At 41.1% G+C, this 27852-nt stretch overlaps 1 protein-coding gene across 3 annotated transcripts in view; it reads left to right on the top strand.

Moving 5' to 3' along the window:
- MCTP2 (multiple C2 and transmembrane domain containing 2) overlaps positions 1-27852 on the top strand; it is a 170179-nt gene that overhangs the window by 25190 nt on the left and 117137 nt on the right. For all 3 annotated transcript variants that reach the window (XM_060694771.2, XM_060694772.2, XM_060694770.2), the window contains exons 2-4: positions 9907-10440; positions 14912-14968; positions 17073-17178. In XM_060694771.2, the coding sequence (XP_060550754.2) occupies positions 9961-10440; positions 14912-14968; positions 17073-17178 (643 nt within the window). In that variant the 5' untranslated portion in view covers positions 9907-9960. The remainder of the gene's footprint in view (positions 1-9906; positions 10441-14911; positions 14969-17072; positions 17179-27852) is intronic.

Below are 27852 nucleotides of genomic sequence, written 5' to 3'. Positions count from 1 at the left end.
AGTAGGACAGGGACGGAAGGCACGCTGGTGCACTTATGCACGCCCCTTACAGACCGCTTAGGAATGGGGTGAGGTCAACAGTAGACAGTCTAAGGTTAAAATTTTGGGGGGGTTGGGATGAAACCACAGAGTCAGGTAGTGCATTCCAGGCATTGATCACTCTGTTGCTGAAGTCGTATTACCTGCAATCAACTTTGGAGCGGTTTACCTTAAGTTTGTATCTATTGTGTGCTCGTGTATTGTTGCGGTTGAAGCTGAAGTAGTCATTGACAAGTAGGACATTGTAGCGGATAATTTTGTGTACTACGCTTAGATCAGACCGAAGGTGGTGTAGTTCTAAATTATCTAAGCCCAAAATTTCAAGCCTGGTGGCATTAAGGTATTCTGTTGTGAGCAGAGGAGTGGAGGACTCTTCTCATGAAATACCTCTGGAAATCCAGCAGGTTCTGACAGGTTCTGGAGAACTGGTAGCGGAAATTTTGAGTAGGTTGGAGAACCGGCAAATACCACCTCTGGCCGGCCCCAGAGTGGGGTGGGAATGGAGATTTTGCAATATCCTTCCCCCAAGACTGGGGAGGGAATGGCGATTTTGCAGTATCCTTCCCCTGGAGTGGGGTGGGAATGGAGATTTTGCAGTATCCTTCCCCTGCCACGCCTACCAAGCCACGCCTACCAAGCAACACCATGCCCACCAAGCCATGCCCACAGAACTGGTAGTAAAGAAATTTGGATTTCACTACTGCTCTGGACTCGCTCAATTGTATTAATATCCGATATACAGTGTGGATTCCAGGCAGGTGAGCTGTATTCGAGAATTGGTCTAGCAAAGCTTTTGTATGCCCTAGTTTGCAGTACAATATTACTGGAGAAGAAGCTTCGCAAGATTTCTGTTGGGTTTTGTTTCTCGATACAGATGTGAGAGAACCAGCATCTGTTATCTGAAGCTGTCCTTGACTTGAACATTTGTTTTAAGTGCAGAGCGAGGAGGAATGCCTAGGTGAAACATTTCAACCATTCTCAGATCATGACAAAGTCTTCCTTGCAAATTTCTCTCCGTGTCTATTATTCCCTGGTTGGACATCCTTCTTCTCCAAGATCATTTCATTCTCAGCCCTCTGACCTTGAAACCAGGGGTGAAATCCAGCAGGTTCTGACAGGTTCTGGAGAACTGGTAGCGGAAATTTTGAGTAGTTCGGAGAAGCGGCAAATACCACCCTCTGGCTGGTCCCAGGAGTGGGGTGGGAATGGAGATTTTGCAATATCCTTCCCCTGGAGTGGGGTGGGAAGGGAGATTTTGCAGTATCCTTCCCCTGCCACGCCCACAGAACCGGTAGGGAAAAATTTTGAATTTCACCCCTGCTTGAAACCATGTCTCTCAGGAGATACAGTGAAGCCTTCCCCACTCCCATCCAGCTGCCCCCTGCCCCCTTCTCTCCCCCATGCATGGAGTTCATGGCAGACCCTACCTGTACATTGCCTTATCCTGCTTGTTTTCCCCAAAGGCTGAACTTGGCTGATGATTTTATCTAGGATAAAAATCTTATTAAACCTGTGTTTTTCAATCTTGGCAACTTCCGTACGGTGGACTTGAACCAGAGGTGGGTTTCACATATTTTTACCACCGGTTCACCGTGCACCGAAAATGTGAGTGTGAGTGTGTTCATGGTTGCTTTGTGTGCATGCCTTCCGTGCATGTGCCTGGCCTTCTGTGCATGGACTTCGTTTTTGCACGTGGCTTGCACGCATGTGTGCAGTTGTTGTGGCCCGCCAGCAGCCTGCGCGGATTGTTGCTGATCCCGATGACAAGGAGGCTGGTGTGGTGCTGCACCAGCAGCCTGTGCAGCTGGTGCTCGAGTCGGACAGCGAGGAGGCTGAAGAAGAGGTGGTGCCAGAGGCAGGGATTCAGCCAGGGCCTTCAGAACCTCCAGAGGCTCCTTTAAGAGGATGAAGTGGAGGAGCCTCTTCTCAATGCACGAGCACGCAGAGCTGCCAAAAGGCAGGAGTGGTTACTCAGGAGGAGGTCTCCTCGAGAGTAAGGCTTGGGGCTAATTGGCCACTCCCTATTTAAGTTTGCACACAGCTTGTAAAAAGCTGCAGGAAACAACGTGTGTTCGTCCGCTTATCATTGTGTTTGAATTTTCTCTGCAAACCTGGCTTCTGGGCTTTCTGCCAACTCTAGTAAGACTCTATCTTATCTGTGGAATTTCTGGCAGGTTGTTAAGAATGTTTTATTAACAGTCTGCGTTTGCAAAAGACTGTGTTTTGAAGTAAACTGTGTGCACTACATTCTTTGGGATCCGTAGCTGAGGCAGAACAACGGTGTTGAAATTGTAGCTAAATGGGACGGCATAGTGCCGGAGTGAGTGGGTAGGCCCACCTGCGGTCGCCACCTCAACTTCAACTCTTAATAGACCAGAGATGGCCACCATACTGGTGGCAAACCCCGACAATGGAAGTCTGGACATCTGAAAGTTATTAAGGTTGAGAAACAATGTATTAAATCACGTTTTGAGAGCGCTGGATAATTGACAGGAAGAGCATCTTGCAATGACATAAAGCAGATTCAAGATCACCTCTCTTTGATCATCCAATTTACTGATGGAAAATCTCTTTCCTATCCCACATAATTGCTTTTAGGAGGGGGAGCAAGTCTCTTTGTTGACTTTGCACATCTGTGCAGTCTGAGAGAGTGTCGGTCAAGGGGAAAATTTGCCATTCCCCTCACTATATTTTAGCCATGGTAACCAAACCAAATATTAAAAGACGCATGGAAAGATGGATCAGATTGTCTGCCTGGCACGGCCAACGTTTAGCATGGTTTAGAAGATCCAGCATTTTGTTCTCTTGGTTGCATCTAAGTAGACCTGCAATCAAATTTGCTCACGTCCTTTTCTTCATCCTCCTTTGTTGGCAGGACTTCTGTTTCTAGATCCTTCATCTTAAACGTAGATTTACGTTTAAATCTAAATTTACGTTTAAACGTAGGCTTAAAGGCCTGTATCAAATCTTATTACCGGTACCTGAAGAGAGAAAGATAATAAATCTTCCATCTTGATCTATTCAGGACAAAAAGTGAGAGTTTTTTTTAAAAAATTTGATTTATATGCCGCCCTTCTCCGGAGACTCAGGGCGGCTTACAATGCGCTAAGCAATAGCCTTCATCCTTTTGTATATTTATACAAAGTCAGCTTATTGCCCCCACAACTGGGTCCTCAATTTACCTACCTCAGAAAGGATGGAAGGCTGAGTCAACCTTGAGCCTGGCGAGATTCGAACCTGCAGTAATTGCAGGCAGCTGGTCTTAATAACAGGGTGCTTTAGACCACTGTACTACCAAGACCCGTTTTTCCATTCCAGTTGCAATGGAAGAAGGAAATTTTGGTCCTTGCTAAAATTATTCAAAATTAAAATCACTCCCTGCTCCGTTTTGCTATTTTTGGCGAACGGAAGACAATTACTTCATTCTCCGCAGTCTTATAAAGCTTTAATTTCAACTTGTCAAATTTCCTTTTTTTAAAAAAAAATACAGGTCTCATTGTTCTTTAGTATAATTGTGGCATTATATATTTTTCCACTGTTTTTCGATTGTTTAACTTATCGTGAGCTGCCCTAAGAAGGAACAGATATGACTACGCATATTAAAATGTGTTTATCCCCGTATTAACCTGATAATTTTGTTATTGCAGATAACAGATTTGGTGTCTCTGTAATTTAATAACACAAATATGATCTACATTGGATTGGTTATCTTGCTGTCTTTTGCTGTCACAGGGAACAGGCCTGGTTCGTTTAATTTGCAAATGAAATAGTGTAGCTGCGTTTTTTATTATTATTATTATTATTATTATTATTTTTAATTTGATTTATATGCCGCCATTCTCCGGAGACTCAGGGTGGCTTACAGTGCGTTAAGCAATAGCCTTCATCCTTTTGTATATTTATACAAAGTCAGCTTATTGCCCCCACAAACTGGGTCCTCAATTTACCTGCCTTTGAAAGGATGGAAGGCTGAGTCAACCTTGAGCCAGGCGAGATTCGATCTTACTTTAATTGCAGACAGCTGGTGTTAAATTACAGTGCTTCTGTCTGTTGAGCTAAACCAGGCTCCTGGTTTTGCCACGTACATCTTGGAAACCTGAATCTTTACGTCTGTAGTTTTGCTCCAGGATGCTGAGCACTGATAGCTGTATATTTCAGGAGGATTCAGCGCGATCCAAATAGAATAGAATAGAAGCTGGAAGGGACCTTGGAGGTCTTCTAGTCCAACCCCCTGCTTAGATAAGAAACCCTACACCACTTCAGACAAATGTTTATCTAACATCTTAAAAATTTCCAGTGTTGAAGCATTCACAACTTCCGGAGGCAAGTTGTTCCACTGATTAATTGTTTTCAATGTCAGGAAATTTCTCCTTAGTTTTAGGTTGCTTCTCTCCTTGATTAGTTTCCATCCATTGCTTCTTGTCCTGCTCTCAGGTGCTTTGGAGAATAGCCTGACTCCCTCTTCTTTGTGGCACCTCTGAGATATTGGAACACTGCTATCATGTCTCCCCTGGTCCTTTCTTTTAATCAAACTAGACATACCTGCAACCGTTCTTCATATGTTTTAGTCTCCAGTCCCCTAATCCTCTTGGTTGCTCTTCTCTGCACTCTTTCTAGAATCTCAACATCTTTTTTACATCATGGATGTAGAATTCCAAGTGTGGCCTTACCAAGGCATTATAAAGTGGTATTAACACTTTACATGATCTTGATTCTATCTCTCTGTTTATGCAGCCCAGAACTGTGTTGGCTTTTTTGGCAGCTGCTGCACACAGCTGGCTCATATTTAAATGGTTGTCCACTAGGACTCCAAGCTCCCTCTCACAGTTACTACTATTGAGCAAGGTACCATCTATACTGACGCTGAATGGTGCAGACGAGTGTGATTAAAAGGATCCCATTTCTTGTAAATGGAACAGCAATAGTTTTCATTAAAAACAAACAAACGAAGAATCATTTTTTGGGGGGCCGGAGCAAAGCTTGACGTTTTTCCACCTTAACATACTAAGTTTTCTCACGATTGCTATTTGTTTTCAATTATACAGTATTTTTGTTGCATATTTGTAATAATTTAGCTTGTTTAATTCTATGCATGCCTGTTCAGAAGGCTTGCTTCAGGAAAATGACATTTGGAGGCACGGGACATGAGGAAGGCCCCGTTTCCAGATGACCTGACGCTTGGCTGGCACCGAACTGCAGTAGCTTCCAAAGAAGGAAGCCATTGTTTGTTAGAAATACTTGTTTTATTGGAACTTAATGTCATCACCAGGATGAGGAAAGCTTGTGAACCATGCAGGGCTGCAGCTTCGTGATATAAATAGCTGCATTTAATCAACGTGTCTCTGTCTTCTCCGATGTGGTTACCCCCCAACCCAGAGTGATGGGAATTGTAGTGAAACATTTATGGAACGCTATCAGATTGCAAAAAGCTAGTTTATTCTTGATTGCAATGGTTCAAGGAAGGCTATTTTATCTTTCCTCCTTATTTTTCCTTGAAGGTAATGGGGTATTGAGCACAGAAACTCTTGCCGAAGAGGTTCTGCACAGTTCTGTCACTAAGACTGATTGGTTTGTTCTTTGAATTAAGTCTCCATGTAGTTCTTCATCAATTTACATGTGCTTATTTATTCACTTTTTTTTTGCCTGCCTCAATCAAAAGACTCTTGGCAGTGACAATCATAACAATGAAATGTTCCCGTTGCCATTAAAATGAGCTAAAAATAAAAAAAAAATTAAACCACAGATCACATAAAAAAAAAAAAACCCACCAGCCCTAAAGCAATGAAAATAGAGGCTGACTCTTAAAAGTTCAGCTTATTAATTTATAGCCACAATCTAAAAATAAAGGTTTCTAAGCACTACGAGAAGAAGCAGGAAATAGATATAGAAATGATAAAGAATAGATAGATAGAGAGATAGGAGATAGGCAGACAGACAGACAGACAGATGATAGATGGATATAGATGAGAGAGAGAGAGAGAGAGAGACAGACAGATGATAGATGGATATAGATGATAGATAGATAGATAGATAGATAGATAGAGAGAGAGAGAGAGAGAGAGAGAGAGAGAGAGAGAGAGAGAGAGAGAGAAATATATGTATGTATGAATAGAATAGAATAGAATAGAATAGAATAGAATAGAATAGAATAGAATAGAATAGAATAGAATAGAATTTTTATTGGCCAAATCTGATTGGACACACAAGGAATTTGTCTTGGTGCATATGCTCTCAGTGTATATAAAAGAAAAGAAAATACGTTCATCAAGAATCATAACGTACAACACTTAATGATAGTCATAGGTTACAAATAAGCAATCAGGAAACAATATCAATATAAATCGTAAGGATACCAACAACAAGGTTACAGTCATACAGTCATAAGTGGGAGGAGATGGGTGATGGGAATGATGAGAAGATGAATAGTAGTGCAGACTTAGTAAATAGTTTGACAGTGTTGAGGGAATTATTTGTTTAGCAGAGTGATGGCGTTCAGGAAAAAAATGTTATTGTGTCTAGTTGTTCTGATGTGCAGTGCTCTATAGCATCGTTTTGAGGGAAGGAGTTGAAACAGTTTATGCCCAGGATGCGAGGGGTCTGTAGATACTTTCACAGCCCTCTTTTTGACTCGTGCAGTATACAGGTCCTCAATGGAAGGCAGGTTGGTAGCAACTGTTTTCTCTGCAGTTCTAATTATCCTCTGAAGTCTGGGTCTGTCTTGTTGGGTTGCAGAACCAAACCAGACAGTTATGGAGGTGCAGATGACAGACTCCATAATTCCTCTGTAGGACTGGATCAGCAGCTCTTTGGGCAGTTTGAGCTTCCTGAGTAGGCGCAGAAAGAACATTCTTTGTTGTGCTTTTTTGATGACGTTTTTGATATCTATCTATCTATCTATCTATCTATCTATCTATCTATCTATCTATCTATCTATCTATCTATCTATCTATCTACCTACCTACCTACCTACCTACCTACCTACCTACCTACCTACCTACCTACCTACCTACCTATCTATCTATCTATCTATCTATCCATCCATCCATCTCCCCGCCCACCCACCCATCCATCCATCCATCCATCCATCCATCCATCCATCCATCCATCCATCTATCTGTCTATCTATCTATCTATCTGTCTATCTATCTATCATCTATGAGATTCAGTGTCCCTAAACAACATAAGAATTAAATCCCAACATACATACAGATAATTCTCTCCTTTTTCAGTTTCCATTCACTGTTTCTTGTCCTGCCTTCAACTGCTTTAGAGAATATGTTGACCCCCTCCTCTTTATGGCAGCCCCTCAAATGATAACACTGCTATCATGTCACCCCTAGTCCTTCTTTTCTCTAGGCTAACCATATCCAATTCCTGTAACTGTTCTTTATACATTTTAATTTCCAGGCCTTTAATTACCTTAGCTGCTCTTCTCTGCACTTCTTCCAAAATCTCAACATCTTTTGGGTTTTGGGTTTGTTTTTTTTTTTTTGTTTTTTGCATTTTGTCTCAACATCTTATCTATTCATATTTTCCTTTCCCATTTTCTTTAAATACTATCAGTTTCCTTTTGTTGACAAGGGAAGGTCCTTCTAAAAATATATATTTATATTTAGTTTAGGGAGATATCTTCATACTTTTGTTTTGTCCAGGATGTGGTGAAATCTACCTCTTTCCCAACTTAGAGCTAATGATGATTGAGCGAAGGTTGAAATAACTATTTTTCCACTTACTGGTTCTTGAAAGAAAAGAGCTTCCCTATTTCAAATATTAAATTAGAGAGAGTGAAAGCAAGACCTCACAAACGATTTATAAAGGCAATTGAGAGGTATAAATTGTGGTAAACTTCTCCTGCTTTGAAATGTCTTCTGATGGTTGACTATCTTTCCTTGCTTGACTTAAAAGTGGAAATATACCTGTCTTCTCCCAGCCCCCAAAGACCAGAATTTAATTTAATTTTTAATTTCCTGCTCAAGCAGGAAACCCTATATACCACTCTGGACATGTCCAATCTCTTCTTAAAAGCCTCCAGTGATGGAGCACCTACAACTTCTGGAGGCAAGCTGTCCCACTGTTCTCATTGTTAGGAAATTTCTTCTCAGTTCTAGATTGCTTCTCTCTTTGGTAAGTTTCCATCTGTTACTTCCTGTCCTTCCCTCAGGTGGCTTTGGAGAATAGGTTGAGCCCCTCTTTTTTGTGACAATCTCTGGTGATACTGAGTCTAATCCTTCTATGGTGGACTGAGCTGTAACCTTCTGCCTTTGGATAAAATGTAATAATTGCAAAAAGTGCTATCGGGTCGCTTCTGGGTGTTGGATCGTTTCAAAAAAGCTTTCAGAATAGAAAACGATCTGCAGTCTCTAGTCCTAAGGTCCTGTGTGACGCTCATCCAAAGTTCAAAAGGCCATGGGAAATTATTAGTTTAAACTTCTAGGAAGAGGACACTTGCTTGACCTGATGCTTGTGGAGAGACTGAAAGGGATGGCAATAAAGAGAGACAGGAGAGAGAATGAATTTGTTGTCGTTAGTTGCGAAGTCGCGTCTGACCCATCGCAACCCCATGGATAACGTTCCTCCAGGCCTTCCTGTCCTCTACCATCTCCATTTAATCTCACGCCGACTGCTTCAGTGATTTCCATCCAGCCACCTCGTTCTCTGTTGTCCCATTCTTCTTTTGCCCTCAATCTTTCCCAGCATTAAGCTCTTCTCCAGTGAGTCCTTCCTTCTCCTTAGGTGGCCAAAGTATTTGAGTTTCATCTTCAGGATCTGGCCTTCTAAAGAGCAGTTAGGGTTGATCTCCTCTAGGACTGACCGGTTTGATAGCCTAGCAGTGCAAGGGACTTGCAGGAGTCTTCTACAGCACCAGAGTTCAAAGGCCTCAATTCTTTGGCACTCAGCCTTCCTTATGGTCCAACTTTCACAGCCATACATTGCAACTGGGAAAACCATATGCACTTTTGTTGGCAGGGTGATGTCTCTGCTTTTTATTATGCTGTCTAGATTTGCCATAGCTTTCCTCCCCAGGAGCAAGAGAATGAATGGTTAAGCCCAATTTATACACCTAGTCCTCAAGCATATTCACCAGTGACCTGCAACTCCTCTTATTCTCAAGACAACAAAGCTCTTGAAGCTGATGAATGGGGATTATGGGGATGGGCGTAAACTAGCCAATTGGACGATGGCATAAACTAGTATTGTGGGTCTCCAGTCTGTGGAAAGTTCTCTCATACTTCAAGTAGACAACTCCGTCATTTAGAAGGTCTAGGTCACCCTTCCTCAGCCTGTTTTAAGGCTTCCTGATGTTCTAAGATTACTCTTCCCAGAAACCCAACTAACTTACTCATTGGTTTTTATCCAACTTAGGATGGTGGGAATTCCCAAGAATCCAACAAGTGTAACACCAACCGTATTTTTTTCCTAGGGGTCAAAGACTTTTCCTCTTCCACATCTACGACGGTGCCTGGATTGAGCTATCTCTTCCATGCACAATTTCTGGTTAACTCTAAATAAATTAGACTCTAAATAATTTACAAGCTTTTGGGAATTGCCATTGTGTAATTTCTGGGAGACAACTGAAATAGCTTACCCTTCACTATTTTTATCCTCACGACTGGTGTGGAATCAAGAATTGATTTCCTTCCTAGTAAGAATAACATTTGCCTGCGAGGGTTTTTTTTTTTTAAATGTTTTGTTTTGACTTTCCACGTTGGGCAAAATTAGTAATGCAATCTGTTTTGATCGGGATCTGTTCAAGGTATCTGCCAGAGACATCTTGGCATACAATCGAAATCAGTACATTTCCAGAAAATAACTGCTCTTTTGCTCTCTCTCTCTCTCTCTCTCTCTTTTAACCCCATTGTTTTTTAGGAGTTGGTGAGAGGCGTACAACTCGGAGCATTATATAAGACTGTCAGCTTAATAATGGATCTGGAGAAATCTTCTGTTTGGGGGTCGCTGAAACAAAGGACGAAGCCTTTGTTACAAAACCTGAGCGTCAGAAGGACTAAAAAAAGCTCAACTAAACTCATCGAGAAGCGACAGATTCATCCTTTAGATCGCCGACTCAGCTCCTCGGTGCCCGATGTGCTGAACATAGAAACAAAACTTGAAGAAGAGACCCACTATTCCAGGGCCAAAGCCATGTCCACTTACTTCCCAAGTGGCTTTTCCGCCACCGAGTTATTTCTGGAAACCAGTAGTAACTCTTCCACCAGGCAGACGGAGGAAGAATGGCAATGGCGGAAGGAGGAGACCGTCCACTTGGAAATTGGGGTTCGGGAAACGGAGGAGTTGGTGGTTGGTGGACCAGATTTGGAAGAGAGGCGGAAATCCAGCGAAGATTTTTTTGAGCTGCTGCAAAGGAATACTTTCAACAATGACCTTACGGAAGATCCCCTTGAGGTAATGTGCTTTGTGGGTGGGGGGACAATTAAATCTGACATAAGTTTCTTCACAGCATGTTTCCTAAGCCTCGGGCAATTTTTTAAAAACAGGGCAAATCAAAATGAATCTTTTTTTGGAGGGTTGGGAGATAGGCTTAAATGCACAAAAAGGTTTATATCACTGGGGAATTGATGTAGATCTAATTCATCCAGAGCGGTGTTTCTTAACCTTTGCAAGTTGGTGATGTGTCGACTTCCAACTCCCAGAATTCTGGGAGTTGAAGTCCACATATCTTCAGCTTGCCAAGTTTGAGAAACACTGACCTAGAAACATTGATTTAGAGAAGATAATCCAAGATTGCATATAGTTGGTTTGCTACAAGGTGGAAATGATTCGACACTGCCTTGTCGTTGTTCTGTTTGTAACAACTCAAGTCTAGTCTACAACTCAAGGCAAACAATTTCAATAAGACACAGCTTTTCTGAGATCAGCCAAGGGACCTGTCTATAAGTCGGGAGCAACTCAAGGGCATTGTTACTGCAAATTGTATTTCTGCTTTTAAAAAGGACTGTTTTAATCATTGTCATTGCAGCTTTCTTCAGCCTGTCGTATCTGCCTCCCCAAATTTTAGGTTTTGTAATCCCAACACATTAAGTTGAATTTACTTACGGGAAATCGAGTGAAAACTTTTTCCATTTGAGCCAAAGTATATTTAAGGCAACAAAGTGGTATATATTCAACCACTTTAGAAACGACTTTAGAAAATCATAGATTCTTTAAATTTCAAACTCCTACAATCTTATTGGCCATTTCCTGTTTAGACAATTTAATTTTCACTTGCTAGATTCTCTGCTTTCACTCTGACTGATTTGCTGTCTAATCTGTCTCCCTCCCTCCCTCCTTCCCTTTCTCTCTTTCTCTTTCTCTTTCTCTTTCTCTTTCTCTTTCTCTTTCTCTTTCTCTCTCTCTCCCTCCCTCCCTCCCTCCTTCCCTCCCTCCCTCCCTCCCTCTCTCTCTCTCTCTCTCTCTCTCTCTCTCTCTCTCTCTCATTTTCTTTCCTAGTGATGGTATCAAAAATAATGGAGTGTGTAGGATTGTTTGTTTCCCATTTGCATCTCAAAAAGACATCAATTGGCTTAATATTTAGCATTAAACAGAATTGTAAAATTAAGGGTTACTCATCTGAGTAAGCGCTCTTGTACCCAAATCAAAATACACATTTTATTTCTGGGTTTAAAAAAAAAATCTAGTAATACTGAATTTAAAAATCAGTCAAAAGCTATTTGAGGCAAGTGGCAGCTGTTGATATGGGAACTAAGTACCTCTGATGACATTCTTATGTTTCATCCTTGGACTTGAAAGCTTTTGTCTTTATTTTTCAGTTGACTCATACAATTGAGCTGAAGCAAACCCTCCAATTTTCTTCTCAGGGAAGCTTGAACATGCTGCTTTTCAGTGACTATTTTTGGGACTGGAAATATTACACATCAGATTAGATGGAGATGGTTCAAGTCATTCCCCATCTGGGAAATCTTTCAGATAGCTGTGGGGGCTCCATCACTGGAGGTTTTTAAGAAGAGATTGGACAGCCATTTGTCTGGAATGATATAGCGCAGTGATGGCTAACCTTTTTGCCGTCGTGTGCCAAAAGCGGAGGAGCATGGGGGGGGTCATGCGCACAGGTGCCCACACCCATAAGTCAATGCCCCACCCCCTTGTCCGTGCGCGTGCGACCCCCCGCACTTCCCCCCGCTTTTGGCACACGATGGCAAAAAGATTACCGGTGGGCCTGGTAGGCCTGTTCTTTGCCCTCCCCAGGCTCCAGAGGCTTTCTTGGAGCCTGGGGAGGGTGAAAACTCCCGGACCACCCCAACGATGCCCTTGAAGTGATGTCCCGGTGCCTGGAGGCCGTACGGATCTGGATGGGGAGGAACAGGCTCAGGCTCAACCCATCCAAGTCTGAGTGGCTGTGGTTTCCGACGTCCCAATATTTTTATTTTATTTTTATTTTTTATTTTATTTTATTTTGAATTTGTATACCGCCCTTCTCCCTGAGGACTCAGGGCGGTGAACAGCCAAGTAAAAACATCAAGTACAAATATTAAAATACAGTTAAAATATACATATATAAATTTGGCCCCATTAATTAAAAACAATAAACAAAACACTTAAAAACACTTAAAAAATTAGGCCAGCCCAGCTTGCTGGAAAAGGAAGGTTTTAAGGGCACGGCGGAAGGCACCGAGGTCTTGGATTCTCCTTATCTCTGGAGGCAATTGATTCCAGAGGGTAGGTGCCCCCACAGAGAAGGCCCTCCCCCTGGGGGTCACCAGCCTGCACTGTTTGGCTGATGGCACCCCGAGGAGGCCCTCTCTGTGGGAGCGCACGGGACGATGGGAGATGGTGGTGCCATCGCTGGTGCCATCGCTGACTATTGGGGGCGAAGCATTGGCCCCCACGGAGAGGGCTCGCAACTTGGGCGTCCTCCTGGATTCACGGCTGTCTTTAGAAGAGCACTTGACGGCCATGACCGGGAGGATTTTTCATCAGGTTCGCCTGATCTGCCAGTTGCGTCCCTTTCTAGATCGGGACTCGTTACGCACAGTCACTCATGCCCTCGTCACCTCTCGTCTGGACTATTGTAATGCTCTCTACGTGGGGCTCCCCTTGAGGTGCACCCGGAGGCTTCAACTGGCGCAGAGTGCGGCCGCGCGGGTGGTTATGGGAGCAACGTGGAGCTCCCATGTAACACCTCTCCTGCGCGAGCTGCACTGGCTCCCGGTGGTCTTCCGGGTGCGCTTCAAGGTTCTCGTTACCATCTTTAAAGCGCTCCATGGCTTAGGACCTGGTTATCTATGGGACCGCCTGCTACCACCAATAGCCTCCCACCGGCCAGTACGCTTCCATAGAGAGGGGCTCCTCCGGGTGCCGTCGGCCAAACAATGTCGACTGGCGGCCCCTAGGGGGAGAGCTTTCTCTGTGGGGGCACCTACAATCTGGAACGAGCTTCCCCTGGAAATATAGAGGATCCCGAATCTTCGCACCTTCCGTCGCGCGCTTAAAACGTTTTTATTTCATCAAGCTGGCCTGACCTAAATCATCTCCTTTTTTAAATTTAAATTTTAAACACAAATTTTAATCTGTTTAATTATGGGGTATTTTAAAATTCAGCCAAATTATTTAATTCGTTTTAATCTATTTTAAATTTTGTATCTCTGTGTTTTATCTTCTGGCTGTTCACCGCCCTGAGTCCTTCGGGAGAAGGGCGGTATAGAAATTTAATAAAATAAATAAATAAATAAATAAATAAATAAAACTGCCTCCCTACCCCCCCCGCCCCACGAGGCCCTCAGGAGGCCGGAAACAGCCAATTTCCCGACTTCCGGTGGGCCCAAAAGGCCTAAAAATCAGCTGGCCAATGCGTGCTGGAGCTGAGCTAGGGCAACATTCGCATGCCCACAGATATGGCTCCGTGTGCCACCTGTGGCACGCATGCCATAGGTTCGCCATCACGGGTATAGGGTCTCCTGTTCAAGCAGAGGGTTGGACCAGAAGACTTCTAAGGTGCCTTCCATCTCGGTTATTCTGTTATTCCTGAAACCCCATGACCTTTAATAACCTCATAATCTTCCCCAGAAACCTTGAAAAATTTCTGCAATCTCACAAGGCCTCAGCCATTTCAAGAAGATAATTGATGTCATTTGGCAGGGTATCTTGTCTATCGTTACCAGGGATTGAATGCAGTTTCTAGTGTTTTGCTATTCCTCACCTTTAGGATTGCTGTAGAAATTAATTGTTCAGTCAAAAATTTGACAGTCAGTAATTTCATATTATTCATAACCTTACGTCCCTGGTAACGTTTCGTTCACTTTGTATTTTTTTTTCTTCCTTTGTGTTACTTCAGATGGTAAGAATAGAATAGAATAGAATTTTTTATTGGCCAAGCATGATTGGACACACAAGAAATTTGCCTTTGGTGCACACGCTGTCATAAAAGAAAAGATGCATAAAAGAAAAGATACATAAAAGAAAAGATACGTTCATCAAGAATCATAAGGTACAACACTTAATGATAGTCATAGGGAACAAATAAGCAATCAGGAAACAATATCAATATAAATCATAAGGATACAAGCAACAAGGTTACAGTCATGCAGTCATAAGTGGGAGGAGATGGGTGATAGGAACAATGAGAAGATTAATAGTAATGCAGACTTAGTAACTAGTTTGACAGTGTTGAGGGAATTATTTGTTTAGCAGAGTGATGGTATTTGGGGAAAAACTCCTTGTGCCTAGTTGTTCTGGTGATCTGTCTATCTATCCTATCTATCTATCTATCTATCTATCTATCTATCTATCTATCTATCTATCTATCTATCTATCTATCTATCTATCTTATTTTAGTTAAACACCGGTGGAACCTTTCACCAATGGAATACGATATGTCAACAAAACCTCCCTAATTCACAATTTCTTCTTTTTTCTGTAGCAATCATATGGAAATTCCAGCCTAGACTCCTCATATTCTTCTCAGACATCTGATCCTGTGAGTAATTTTGTTGTTTTTGTTTGAAACTGGAGTGAAACTCAAGAATTAGAGGTCAATTGGATGCTTCTAAATATTAGTTCAGCAATACTTTTCTTTTTCGTAGGCTTTTATGTGCATATTCTTTCTAGCCAGGTTTTACCTACGTAAGCTAAGATGTTCTAAAGCCCTGGTTCTGTGAAATCTCATTCACAAGTTTCTGGGCTTTTTATTTCTAGCTGACAAACAGCAACTCTGTGTTGCTCTCTGGCAGAAATAGCTATCTGAGTCTCCCAGAGAGCAACACAGAGTTGCTGTTTTGTCAGCTAGAAATAAAAAGCCCAGAAACTAACAGCCACATCGGACAATCTTAGCAACGGAAATTATTTGATTATTTCTTCTAGTTCCATCATGTGTTTTGTGGGAGAGATCCGATTGACATGGCTGAGTGGAGGCCCATTATGTGGAAAACACATCTTATAAAAAACACAGAACATTCACTGAAATCAGAGGCACTCTTTGTGCATTTATGTGCTTCATAGATTTCTCTCTCTCTTTTGCCCCCGACTTTTATAATTTTATTAATTTAATAATATGACACAAAAAGAATACAAAAACAAATATTGGGGAAATTAGGAAAGGAAAAAGGGAAGTGGATAGTGGGGGAAACGTCATAGGTTTCTCAAGGCACAGTCCAGGAAAAAAAAAAAAGAGAGAGAAAAGCGAGAAAGCCAAAAAAGAAAACCAGAAAGCGATTTACAAACTTTAAAACTGATTGAAATTTTTGAAGTAACACTAGGTCAGCGCTGCCTGTAGAAGTGGCCAAAACATGTATTAATGTTGGAGTACTCATCTCTAATGATCTAAGTGCCCGAGCCCACTGTAACAGCATTGCCAAAAAGGCATTAAGAGTTGTTAATCTAATCTTGTGTAGCTTCTTCTCTGGTAATATTGTACTGCTGACTAGAGCATACAAAACATTTGCTAGACCAATTCTCGAATACAGCTCATCTGTCTGGAACTCACATTGCATATCGGACATTAATACAATTGAGAGAGTCCAGAGATACTTTATGAGAAGAGTCCTCCACTCCTCTGCTCACAACAGAATCCCTTACGCCACCAGGCTTGCAATTTTGGGCTTGGACACCTTAGAACTACGCTGCCTTTGATCTGACCTAAGCATAGTACATAAAACTATCTGCCACAATGTCCTACCTGTCCATGACTACTTCAGCTTCAACCGCAACAATACACGAACAAACAATAGATACAAACTTAAGGTAAACCGCTCCAAACTCGATTGCAGAAAATACGACTTCAGCAACAGAGTGGTCAATGCCTGGAATGCACTACCAGACTCTGTGGTTTCTTCCCCAAATCCCCAAAACTTTAACCTTAGACTGTCTACTGTGGTTCTCACCCCATTCCTAAGAGATCTGTAAGGGGCATGCATAAGCGCACCAGTGTGCCTTCCGTCCCTGTCCTAATGTTCCTTTCTATTCGTATCCATTTCATGTATTCATTTTATACATTTCATGCATTCACAATCATGTTTATACTTTTATCTGTAACCTTATATATGCTTGACAAAATGAATGAATGAATAAATAAATAAAATGAACAAATTAGCCAAAGTTTCTATCTGATCTAAAAAGTTCTAACCTTATTTAACAAGACAGGCAAAAGCTAATACCTGAAAGCTGTGGGTTAAAGAGCCCCACAAATTTGAATGTGTTCTAAGTCAATATTCAGAGCTGTATAGATTTTCAAGTTGAACTAAATTTTATATTAGATTTATTTTAGACACTGATGCATGTTCCTATAGTTTAATTTACCAGTTTTCTAAAGAGCGGATTGCATATGATTTCCAGCAAAAAGCATAAAATATCCTGACAGATATATTTGATTTGGAGACCAAGAATTGCTTAGGAAGTCACGGAGGTGATGGAACAAACGATGGAGTAGGGAAAGGGAGATGGATGATGGTTGACTTGATAGTGGCCAAATCAAGAGTTGACTCCAGCAAGGAATTTGACTTTTTGTGAAGTCAGTTGATTGACTATTGTCTGTGTTGGCTCTTCAGGGAAAGTGAAACTGATAGCTGACTTTATTTTTTTTCAAGACTCTTGAGGGAGCCAATGATGGTTTGAGTAAACCCAGTTCCTTTGCATATCTGTTGATGATACACCTGAAAGAAGGCAGGAACCTGGTCATCCGGGATCGCTGTGGTGAGTCACTTTCTGAATCGTTTCTGATTTCTGAGACACATAAAATGCAGATGCCCATGAAGTCTGTATACGTTTTATGTTTTTGGTTTCTGTGAGAAATTATGCTACTGAAGTTCAGCAGTTGGCTCCTGACTCAAATTGTGGTCTCCATGGAACCTTCTGGGACTTCCAAGTTGATAGATTGGTAATATTTATTGGGTCGGTGATCAGCAAAGTTTAAAAGAACAAAACCAGAGTGAAGCAGGCAAAAATGGGAAAGAATTATGAAATAAAGGCAGAAAGAGGGAGGGAGGGAAGGAAGGAAGGAAGAAATTAATGAAGGAAAGAAAGCAGGAACTAATCAGACTTGACTAAGAAGCTCTTAATTCTTTCTTTTGTTAAAGAACAATGTATATGTGATCCTTTCCTTTCCTTTCCTTTCCTTTCCTTTCCTTTCCTTTCCTTTCCTTTCCTTTCCTTTCCTTTCCTTTCCTTTTCTCCTTTCTCCTTTCTCCTTTCTCCCTTGCCTTCCCTTCCCTTCCTTTTCTTTTTCTTTCCTTTTTCCCTTTCCCTTTCTTTTCTTCTTTCTCCTTCCTTTCCTTTCCCTTTCCCTTTTCCTTTTCTCTTTCTTTTCTCCTTTCTCCTTTCCCCTTCCCTTCCCTTCCCTTCTCTTTCCTTCCCTTCCCTTCCCTTCCTTTTCCTTTTCCCTTTCCCTTCCCTTCCCTTCCTTTTCTTTTTCCCTTTCTCTTCCTTTTCTCCTTTCTCCTTCCTTTCCTTTCCCTTTCCCTTTCCCTTTCCCTTTCCCTTTCTCCTTTCCCTTTCTCTTCCTTTTCTCCTTTCTCCTTTCCCCTCCCTTCTCTTCCCTTCCCTTCTCTTTCCTTTCCTTCCCTTCCCTTCCTTTTCTTTTTTCTTTTCTTTTTCCCTTTCTCTTCCTTTTCTCCTTTCTCATTCCTTTCCTTTTCCTTTTCCCTTTCTCTTCCTTTTCTCCTTTCTCCTTTCTCCTTTCCCCTTCCCTTCCCTTCTCTTTCCTTCCCTTCTTCCTAGAGAACTACATTTCATGTAGACCTCTTGAGGTCTGATTTAACTTAAATTGCTGTGAATTGTTGAAGTTTAATTGTTTAAGTTGCAGTTCCAGCACCTCCAGAGGTCCTTAGGATATGATTGGTTACCATGGGCTCATATGTAAATAGAAACACCATTGAGGTTTGGACTTTGTAGCTCTCTGAATTAAAAACAAACAAACAAACAAACAAACAAACAAACAAACAAACCAGATTAAGTGTCAGAACAGAATGACATCCAGTCTAGCCTACGCTCCTTGAATTTTCTGGTTTTTGTTTGTTTTGTTTTGTTTTTTTTAATTGGATTTATATACCGCCCTACTCCCGAAGGACTCAGGGCGGTGAACAGCCACAGAATAAAACACATAAATACAAAAATTTAAAATAGAATAAAAACAAATTAAATAATTTGGCTGAGACAAATTTAAAATACCCAATAATTTAAAAACAAATTAAAATTTACATTTAAAAGGGGAAAAAAATTAGTCCAGGCCAGCTTGATGAAATAAGAAAATCTTGAGCGCGCGACGGAAGGTGCGCAGATCCGGGATCCTCCGTATCTCCGGGGGGAGCTTGTTCCAGATCGTAGGTGCCCCCACAGAGAAGGCTCTCCCCCTGGGGGCCGCCAGTCGACATTGTTTGGCCGACGGCACCCAGAGGAGCCCCTCTCTATGGGAGTGTACTGGCCGGTGGGAGGCTATTGGTGGTAGCAGGTGGTCCCATAGATAACCAGTAGCTTCCAATCATACACCAGCTCTAACCATCTACGAAGGCCAGAGGAGGGTTACCGCTTCCTGCTGTATGTGGAAATAGAGATTCTTACTAAAAGAAACCCATCTAAGTAGTTTTCCATAGGAAGTGGGCAGCAATTCCCCTTAATGAAAGATCTGCGATAATTCTGCATTTTCTTTGACGAGGCCAGTTGATTTTAGTGAGAATGTGACGTCACTCTTGTTTCCTTTTGGTGGTATTTTGGTTTAGAGGTGTTTTATCAAGTCTTTAGACAGCAAAGGCCCCACTGCCCCTGCTACCAAATTCTTTGAATTAGTGAAAAGAAAAAATACCTCCAAAAAAGAACGAATTGTATTATGTGCCACGATGCAAAATATCTAATAGGGATTAGAACTTGTCCTCTTTTCTTTTTCCCCAAAGAAGTTTTTTGTTTCAATAAAAAGGTCATTTCATCAAAGCGAAAAGAACAGTGGCTTATATTTCATCTGTCGTGCTAAGTCGTGGTTTCTTTTAACTGTGGTTTGTTAAGCAGGCTGCAGTAGCTGAGTTTGTGGTCCCAACACTTTGGATAATGGCTTAGTCTATTGGGTATATATGTGTGTACAGTTAATATCTCGGGTTTCTTCCCGTGTAATTGTAAACATATCCCTAAAAGGGTAGTAGCGACGTTTCGATGAAATCACATTCATCATCTTCTGGCTGAAGTTCTCGGTTTGGTGCTGATGGGCAAACTGTGTGATCGTAACATGTTACGATCACACAGTTTTGTAACATGTTACGATCACACAGTTTGCCCATAAGCACCAAACCGAGAAGATGATGAATGTGATTTCGTCGAAACGTCGCTACTACCCTTTTAGGGATATGTTTACAATTACATGGGAAGAAACCTGAAATATTAACTGTGTACACACACACACACACACACACACACACACACACACACACACACACAATTTTATTAAAGATTGCCTTTAATTACAGATAAAAATTAATGCAAACTGCAAGTAATCAAAGGATAAAAGGAAATTAGAAAAATGGAGAAAAAAATAAGAACATAGCAAAGAAAAGGAAATGTAGAAATAACTTCCCCTTTCATCACAAGTAAAAACAATTTTAATGACTTATCAGCTTCTGCTGAAAGCAACAATCTTTTCATCCCATAGCTGATCTCTTATTTATAAACAGATCTTAAAAATTTATCTTTTTAAAATCTTATTTATAAACAGATCTTATTCAATGGGAGGAAAAACATTTAATTTATGTTTTAGTGGCTCCCTCTGCTGGATATGTTGTAACATTGCAATGTATTAGAGAGAAGACTTGAGTAAATATGTCCCTCCAATGTTTTGCCAACTGCAATCTGTTAATCTCTTCGGCAAAATAAAGACTGCTATTACTATTTCCCCTATTTCAAGCTTCTTAAATCAGCCTCTATATTCAGAAGCACATTGTTTGGAAACTGAGTCAAGTCTGACTTCTCCTTTCCTAAAAGCTTTCTCCTGCAAAAAGATGGGGGTTATTATTATTATTTTTACTTCCTCATTGTCAGTATTCTTTAAAATTTATTTCAAATTTGTTGAGGTTGCATTTTCAGTTAGCCTTATAGCTACGAGGTGGTGGAAGTTGCTGGAGTCCTCTCTTTTCCATCCGTTATTTTTCTTTCACCCTATGGATCTGACGTTCCGATTCACCTCTTCCTTCTTCTTCTTCTTGTTGTGCCATATCCATCATCGGATGTTCGTGATCATGTTGCCAATTCTATTTTTGTCAACAGCCGCATGAAAAAATGCTGCTGAGTTTTGTCCAAACCAGTCCCTTAGGATTTAAATTTTTTTTTAAAAAAAAACCTTTATTGTTAAAACAAAATTTAGACATGGTGGAACTGTCTTGGCCATATCTCCGCCATACAGAATTTAAGTTTCTTATATCTTCAATATACGTTACTACTTACTAATTCTATACACATACTTAACTTCTTTTACAGGTTTACAGATACATTACATATACTGCATCTTGTTTTGATCTATACCTCCTTGTTCTTATCTGATCCGACTTCCATTCCTTAAGTCCAGTGGTGGAATCCAATTTTTTTTTACTACTGGTTCTGTGGGCGTGGTGTGGCTTGGTGGGTGTGGCAGGGGAAGGATACTGCAAAATCTCCATTCCCACCTCACTCCAGGGGAAGGATACTGCAAAATCCCCATTCTCTCCCCACTCCTGGGGGAAGGATATTGCAAAATCTCCATTCCCACCCCACTCAGGGTCCAGCCAGAGGTGGTATTTGCCGGTTCTCCGAACTACTCAAAATTTCCACTACCGGTTCTCCAGAACTTGTCAGAACCTGCTGGATTTCACCCCTGCTTAAGTCTAACCGTTGGTAAAATTTATTCCAAATCTCATAGTATTCTGTCCCTCCTTTAGTTTTCAGTTCTAATGTCAGTCTATCACATTCTGCACATTCAAGTATTTTCTTTATTCTTTCCCATTCTTTCGGTACGTTTTCACTCTTCCATTGTTGGGGATAAACTATTCTTGCTGCTGTTATGATATGCAGTGTTAAATATGTTACCCCTTTACTTCAATCGTCTTTTTTAATTCCTAATAGAAATAGTTATGGTTTGAGTTCCAATCTCTGTCTGGTCATTTCTTCCAACCACATTCAAATCTTTTGCCAGTATTCTTTTGCTCTTCTACATGTCCACCACATGTGGTAGTAGGTGCCCAATATTTGATCCCATTTCCAGCATTTACGTGATAAATTTTTGTACATTTTGGCTAGCCTGGCTGGTGGTAAGTGCCACCTATAAAACATTTTATATAGGTTCTCTTGTTAAACCTAAGTCTCTTAGATTTTGAAGCATGATGTTTTTCTTCTGCCTGGACCTCGTTTACCTTCCATCTTTCCCTGGACGATTAAGTGAAGGATGCCGTATTTTTCTGGGTGTCACATCACATGTCCGAAATATTCTAACCTTCACTTTTTAATGGCTTAGATGATTTCCCTTTGCTTTCCCAGGCGGCTTATTCCTTTCTCATTTGTGATGTTGTTAACCCAGCTTTTACGTAACAGCTGTCTGTAAATCACCTCTTCCTACTTAGACATTAATTTAGGGGTGGGAAGCAAGGAAGGTTGTGGATTGCACAGCGAGACATGGAGCTCTCTCTCTCTCACACACACAGAGAGAGTGTAACCCGTGTGTAACCCAGACCAGGGAAAGAAAAGTTGCTTTATTCATGCTTTATTCAAGTCTGGGAATCATTGTCTTCTTGCTTCTTGGCTTTGTTGTTAACGATAGGCACCTAACCCAAGTCTCATCTTGGGTAAAAGTGGAAAAAAGCAGAAGCTCTTCTAGAGAAGAAAAGAAAATCTAGATTTGTCAAGGGGACGATCCCTTTCCAGTCTCCAGTGCTGAATTGTTAGACTGAAGTGTAGGGATTCGTAACTAGGTTGTGAAAATCACTTACAGTAGTGGCCAAAATTGTGGAAACCTTTTGGGAAAAGTGTATTTTCTAAAACTAGCTAATAACACCACTTTTTGGGGGAAGTAGTAGTACCCTAAAATTATATAAATTATAAAATGAGCCTCGGCGGTGCAGCGGACTAAGTGCTGTTAAGTGCTAGCACTTAGCTGCCAGCTGCCTGCAATTAGTGCGAGTTCAAATCTCACCAGGCTCAAGGTTGACTCAGCCTTCCATCCTTTCGAGGTAGGTAAATTGAGGACCCGGATTGTGGGGGCAAGAAGCCAGCTTTGTATAGAACAACACCGCTTGGTGGGGGGAGGGGGCGAAAGCCCTAATAAGCAGGTATATACATAAAAGTATGCAGGCTATTGGTATAATGCATTGTAAGCCGCCCTGAGTCTACGGAGAAGGGCGGCATATAAATTGGACTAATAAAATAAATAAATAAATAAATAAAATATATCCATGGAAAGATAATTGAATCAAGAATGTAATGCAATTACTTTTATGAAGGATTTGCTATTAGAATAGCAGTTACAGTATAAAGAGAAAAGTGAAACCCGTAGAAAAAATGAGATATACAAAAACTATCACCATAAAAAATATGAAATATACAAAAATTATCACCATAGAAAAAACGCAGCCAACAAAATTGGTTGTACATCACCAAATTACGAGTGTGAACTGCTGATCTAGAAAGCTACTCTTTTCTAAGCTGCCCAGAGTCACCATGAATGAATTAGGCAGCCATATAAATTTTGTAAGTAAGTAAGTAAGTAAGTAAAACAAACAAACAAACAAACAAACAGGTTGGGATTGGACTTGGATAGGGCTTAGGGAAACCACTTGCTGTTTTTATATGTAGCCTAAGTTTCTTTGACCACTTGCAATAAAACCTAAGTGAAAGTTACTCATCACGGAAATGAGATGTTTAAGGAAGGCTGCCGGAGTGTCCAGACGGGATAAACAAAAAACAAAAAAACGAGATCGTAAGAGAAAGAATTGGAATCAAACTACCCGTCAACCACAACAATTCTAGTTTTATTGACTTATTTATCATTTTCATCTTATTTATGAGAATCACCATCAAAGTCATTTATGATTTTAGGAGGTGCGTTATTGCAAATTTTGAGAACCACTGCACAAGCCAAGTAATGCCAGGTTTCGAAGAGGAAGCCAAGCTGTTCCTATAACGGGGGTGGAGGAGTGGGGAGGGGATGGAGTGGGGGATGGGACATCAAAGCAATTACAGACCCTTTTAACAGAATGCATTTTCTGGATAAATTAATAGCGGCTTTATTGTAGATATTGTTATCAATCACACGCAAGAACGAGTGTTGTGGAAAGATAAATCAACATTACAGCTCCTGCAAATGTAACGTATTAGCCTATTAAAATTCTTGGGGAATTCGGGAAGCAGGTGGATGGACCTGGTAGCTGTCATTTATTTAAATGTTCAAAGCCATCTGACAGTTCCTCGCAAAGTCTCTTGAGGAAATTTGCTCACCTTTATGACTCTAGGAAGAGAATAGTAAATAGAGAGTGAGAATGAAGTCAACTTTTCTTGTAACTGAAGGAAGTAAATAGCTATCCTACTGAACAGTCAGTTCTGGGTTTGTTTAATTGAGTTATAAATGATCTAGAGCACAGCATAGCCCATCCAGAGCAAAGGATATCCTACTCAGAGTAAAGGATAGCCCATCCAGAGAAAGGGACAGCCTGTTTAGAGCAATGCCCCCCACCCCCAACCTTTTGAGCAGCAGGAACTGGTTCCGTGGAGAGAGGTTTTTCCGTGGACCGGAGGGGGGCATGGATTTGTGCGCTGCCTGCATCCTGTGGATGGGGCCAGTGCTGGTCCACGGACTGGGGATTGATGATGATGATGATTTAGATTGAAGGGTAGTCCATCCAGAGTAAGTAAAAGTAAAAGTTTCCCTCACACATATGTGCTAGTTGTTCCTGACTCTAGGGGGTGGTGCTCATCTCCGTTTCAAAGCCGAAGAGCCAGCACTGTCCGAAGACGTCCCCGTGGTCATGTGGCCGGCATGACTCAACGCCAAAGGCGCACGGAACGCTGTTCCCTTCCCACTAAAGGTGGTTCCTATTTTTTCTACTTGCATTTTTGACGTGCTTTGAAACTGCTAGGTTGGCAGAAGCTGGGACAAGTAAAGGGAGCTCACCCCCTTACGCGGCACTAGGGATTTGAACCACCAAAATGCTGACCTTTCAATCGACAAGCTCAGCGTCTTTTCCACTGAGTTTATTTGGAGCAAAGAGTAGCCAATCTAGAAAAGAGTTCCCCAAAGTTTTCAGCTTTGCAGACTGGCCTGGGGGGGGTGGGGGGTGGCAGGAAGGGAATGGTTCTGCCCGAGCGGCTGGCAAGCTTGCCCACAGCTCCATTTGGGCAAGTGGCATGCATGCACACCTGCCACTCACTTAAATGGAGCACGCATGTGCGTGCTCGCCTGTTGCTTGTGCAAATGAGGATGTGTGTGCCCACGGGCTTGCTGTCCGTTACCGCAGCCCGGTTGCAAACCCCTCCGAACAAGGGGACACCTGATCTAGAACAAGGAGTAACTTATCTAGAACAAGGGCTCAGCATTGATATCACCATGACGTACGCAGCTGGCTTGGTGCTCGTTAATCTTCTTGCCCTGCAAACTCTTTTATGATATCTTGTTTGTAACGGTAGTATTAACAGTAATTATACAAGAGACGTGATGGCCCAGTGGTTAAAGACATTGAGCTTGACAGCTGGAGAACTGGCAGCCTGGGTTCGAGACCTGACTGCTGTGTGATGGGGTGAGCTCCTGTTACTCTCCCCAGCTCCCGCACACACCTAGCAATTCGAAAGCATGCAAATGTGAGTAGATAAATAGGTACCACTTTGATGGGAACGTAGCAGCATTCCATGAATCTTTGGCATATAGTCGTGCTGGCCACACGATCATGGGAAATCATCTTCAGACAATGCTGGCTACCTTGGCCAAGAAATGGAGATGATCACTGTTCCCCAAAATTGGACACGACTGGACAGGAAACCTTTTATCTGAATAGTAATAATCTTAACAACTTATTAAGTGAACAATATACTTATCTGTAGCAATATCTATGGAGATTCTCAGCCATGCTGGTCATGGTTGTCCCAAAAGTGCTTTTTCAAAAGGAAACTGGACTTTTTCCTTGAAGACATTTCGCTTCTCATCCAAAAAGCTTCTTCACTTCCCTTTTTCAGTATTTGGAGCAATGTTGTCTTCACCAGATAGGAAGGCAAAAGTGGTTGTTGGTTTCTTTCCTTCCGGTGAATTGAGACAGTCTTTTTCTTCTGTGATAAGAATAAACCTGGGAATGAAAGGAAACCAGGCTGGTGATTTTTAACAACTGAAGTTGAAAGTCTGAGTCCGAGATGACTTGAAATTGGACAACCATATGTTAGGAATGGACTCCTTGCTCAAGCGGGGGTTGGACTAGAAGACCTCCAAGGTCCCTTCCAACTCGGTTACTGTTACCTCCAAGGTCTCTTCCAATTCTCTTGTTCTTCGTTCTATGAGCACAAAAAGATTTATCTAACTCTGTCTAACAAAATGAAATCCAATGGTGAAAAAAAGAAGGTTCTACATTTCGGCAACAAGAAAAACAAAATAACGAAATAACAAAAATTGTTAAATACAATACGGGACTCTAATATCTTGAAAGGTATAAAGATTAGGCAAGAGGATTACAGAATAAAGGCATCTGCAGATGATCTGGTTGTTACCCTATCACAACCAATGGAATCAATAATCTTGATGAAGGACATTATACAAGATTATGGTAAAGTTTCAGGTTTCAGATTGAATCCAAAAAAGACTAAAATGATAGTTAAAAACATGACACAAGATCGCAAACATGAGCTTGAAAGGAGGGCAGGTTTTGAGATTGTACCTAAGGTAAAATATCTAGGAGTTCAGGTTGCAGAATCAAACATGAAATTGTTTCAAAATAATTATGAGGTGTTGTGGCGAGAGGTGCAGAAAGATATGGAGATTTGGAAAAAACTGCAGCTGTCTTTACTTGGAAGAATAGCAGCAGTTAAGATGAATATTTTGCCAAGATTTCTTTTTTTGTTTCAAATGATTCCGGTGCTTAAAAGTGATAAACAACTGAAAGTTTGGCAATCTGGAGTGAATAAGTTTGTCTGGAACGAGAAGAAGCCAAGAGTGAAATTGAAAATTATGCAAGATGTTCCAGAAAGAGGAGGTCTTAAACTTCCAAACCTACAGTTATATTATGATGCAGCAGCTTTAACTTTAACAAGTGATTGGTTTGGAAGTAAAAAGGCTGGAATATTGAATGCAGAAAGTTTTGATCTTGAATTTGGATGGCACGCTTACTTATTTTATGATGACAAAGTTGATAAAATATTTAAAAGTCATATACTTAGAGACTCTTTGATGAGAGTTTGGAAGAAGCACCGACTCAAATGGGATTATAAAATACCGCTATGGCTGGATCTTGGTCATACTTTGTGGAATACAAATATAATGTCACTCGGGGGGTTTTTATACAAAGAGGTTCTTTTTACAGATGCGGGCAGATGGCAGCTGAAGACATTGCAGACACTGTTGGACGAAGGGATTAATTTAACTTGGTTACAATATAATCAATTACAATTGAGATGGAAAGAGGACCAAAAAATTGGTATTATGTTGCATGAGGAAGAATTGGTTAGACATATAAGAGAGAAAGGTCCAATGCATATTAAAAGGCTTTATAATGTTTTGCTAGAAAGGGACTCAGAAACTGAATTAGTTAAAGACTGTATGATTAAGTGGGCACAAAATTTTGAAGAACCAGTGAAGTTGGAAACATGGGAAAAAATTTGGGTCCAGAATGTTAAATTTACACAGTCGCAGAATTTGAGGGAAAATTTTTACAAAATGTTTTATAGATGGCATCTAGACCCTAAGAAACTGTCGTGTATGTATCCTAATGTTCAGCCAAAATGTTGGAGGTGTGATTGTACAGATGCTACATATTTTCATATTTGGTGGACCTGTAAGAAAGTTAAGGCTTTTTGGATAAAAATTTGGTGGGTTATGCAGAATGTTTTGAAGAAAAAAACTCAATTTTCTCCACAATTGTTTTTATTGGGTATAGCTAAGGGTTTTACAGTGGATGAAACAAAGTTGATTTTGTATATGATTACAGCAGCGAGATTGTTGATAGGTAAATATTGGAAAAATGAAGCTTTGCCCACCGTTCAAGAATGGACTTTGAAGATGGCCAGTTTCGCTGAGATGGCGAAGATTTCAGCATATTTAAAAGACCGCTCACAAGAGACTTATGAATGTGAATGGAAAAAATGGATAGATTATGTGCAGAACAAATATCAAACTAGGAAGTATCAATTAGCTTTTTATTGATAGTATTATATTACATTAAGATAGAAATATTT

This window comes from Pantherophis guttatus, chromosome 13 (assembly GCF_059756535.1).
Source record: "Pantherophis guttatus breed Tessera chromosome 13, ASM5975653v1, whole genome shotgun sequence".
In the NCBI taxonomy this organism is placed as follows: domain Eukaryota; kingdom Metazoa; phylum Chordata; class Lepidosauria; order Squamata; family Colubridae; genus Pantherophis; species Pantherophis guttatus.
Note: the sequence above shows the minus strand (reverse complement) of the source record. Positions and strands in the feature narration are given on the sequence as shown.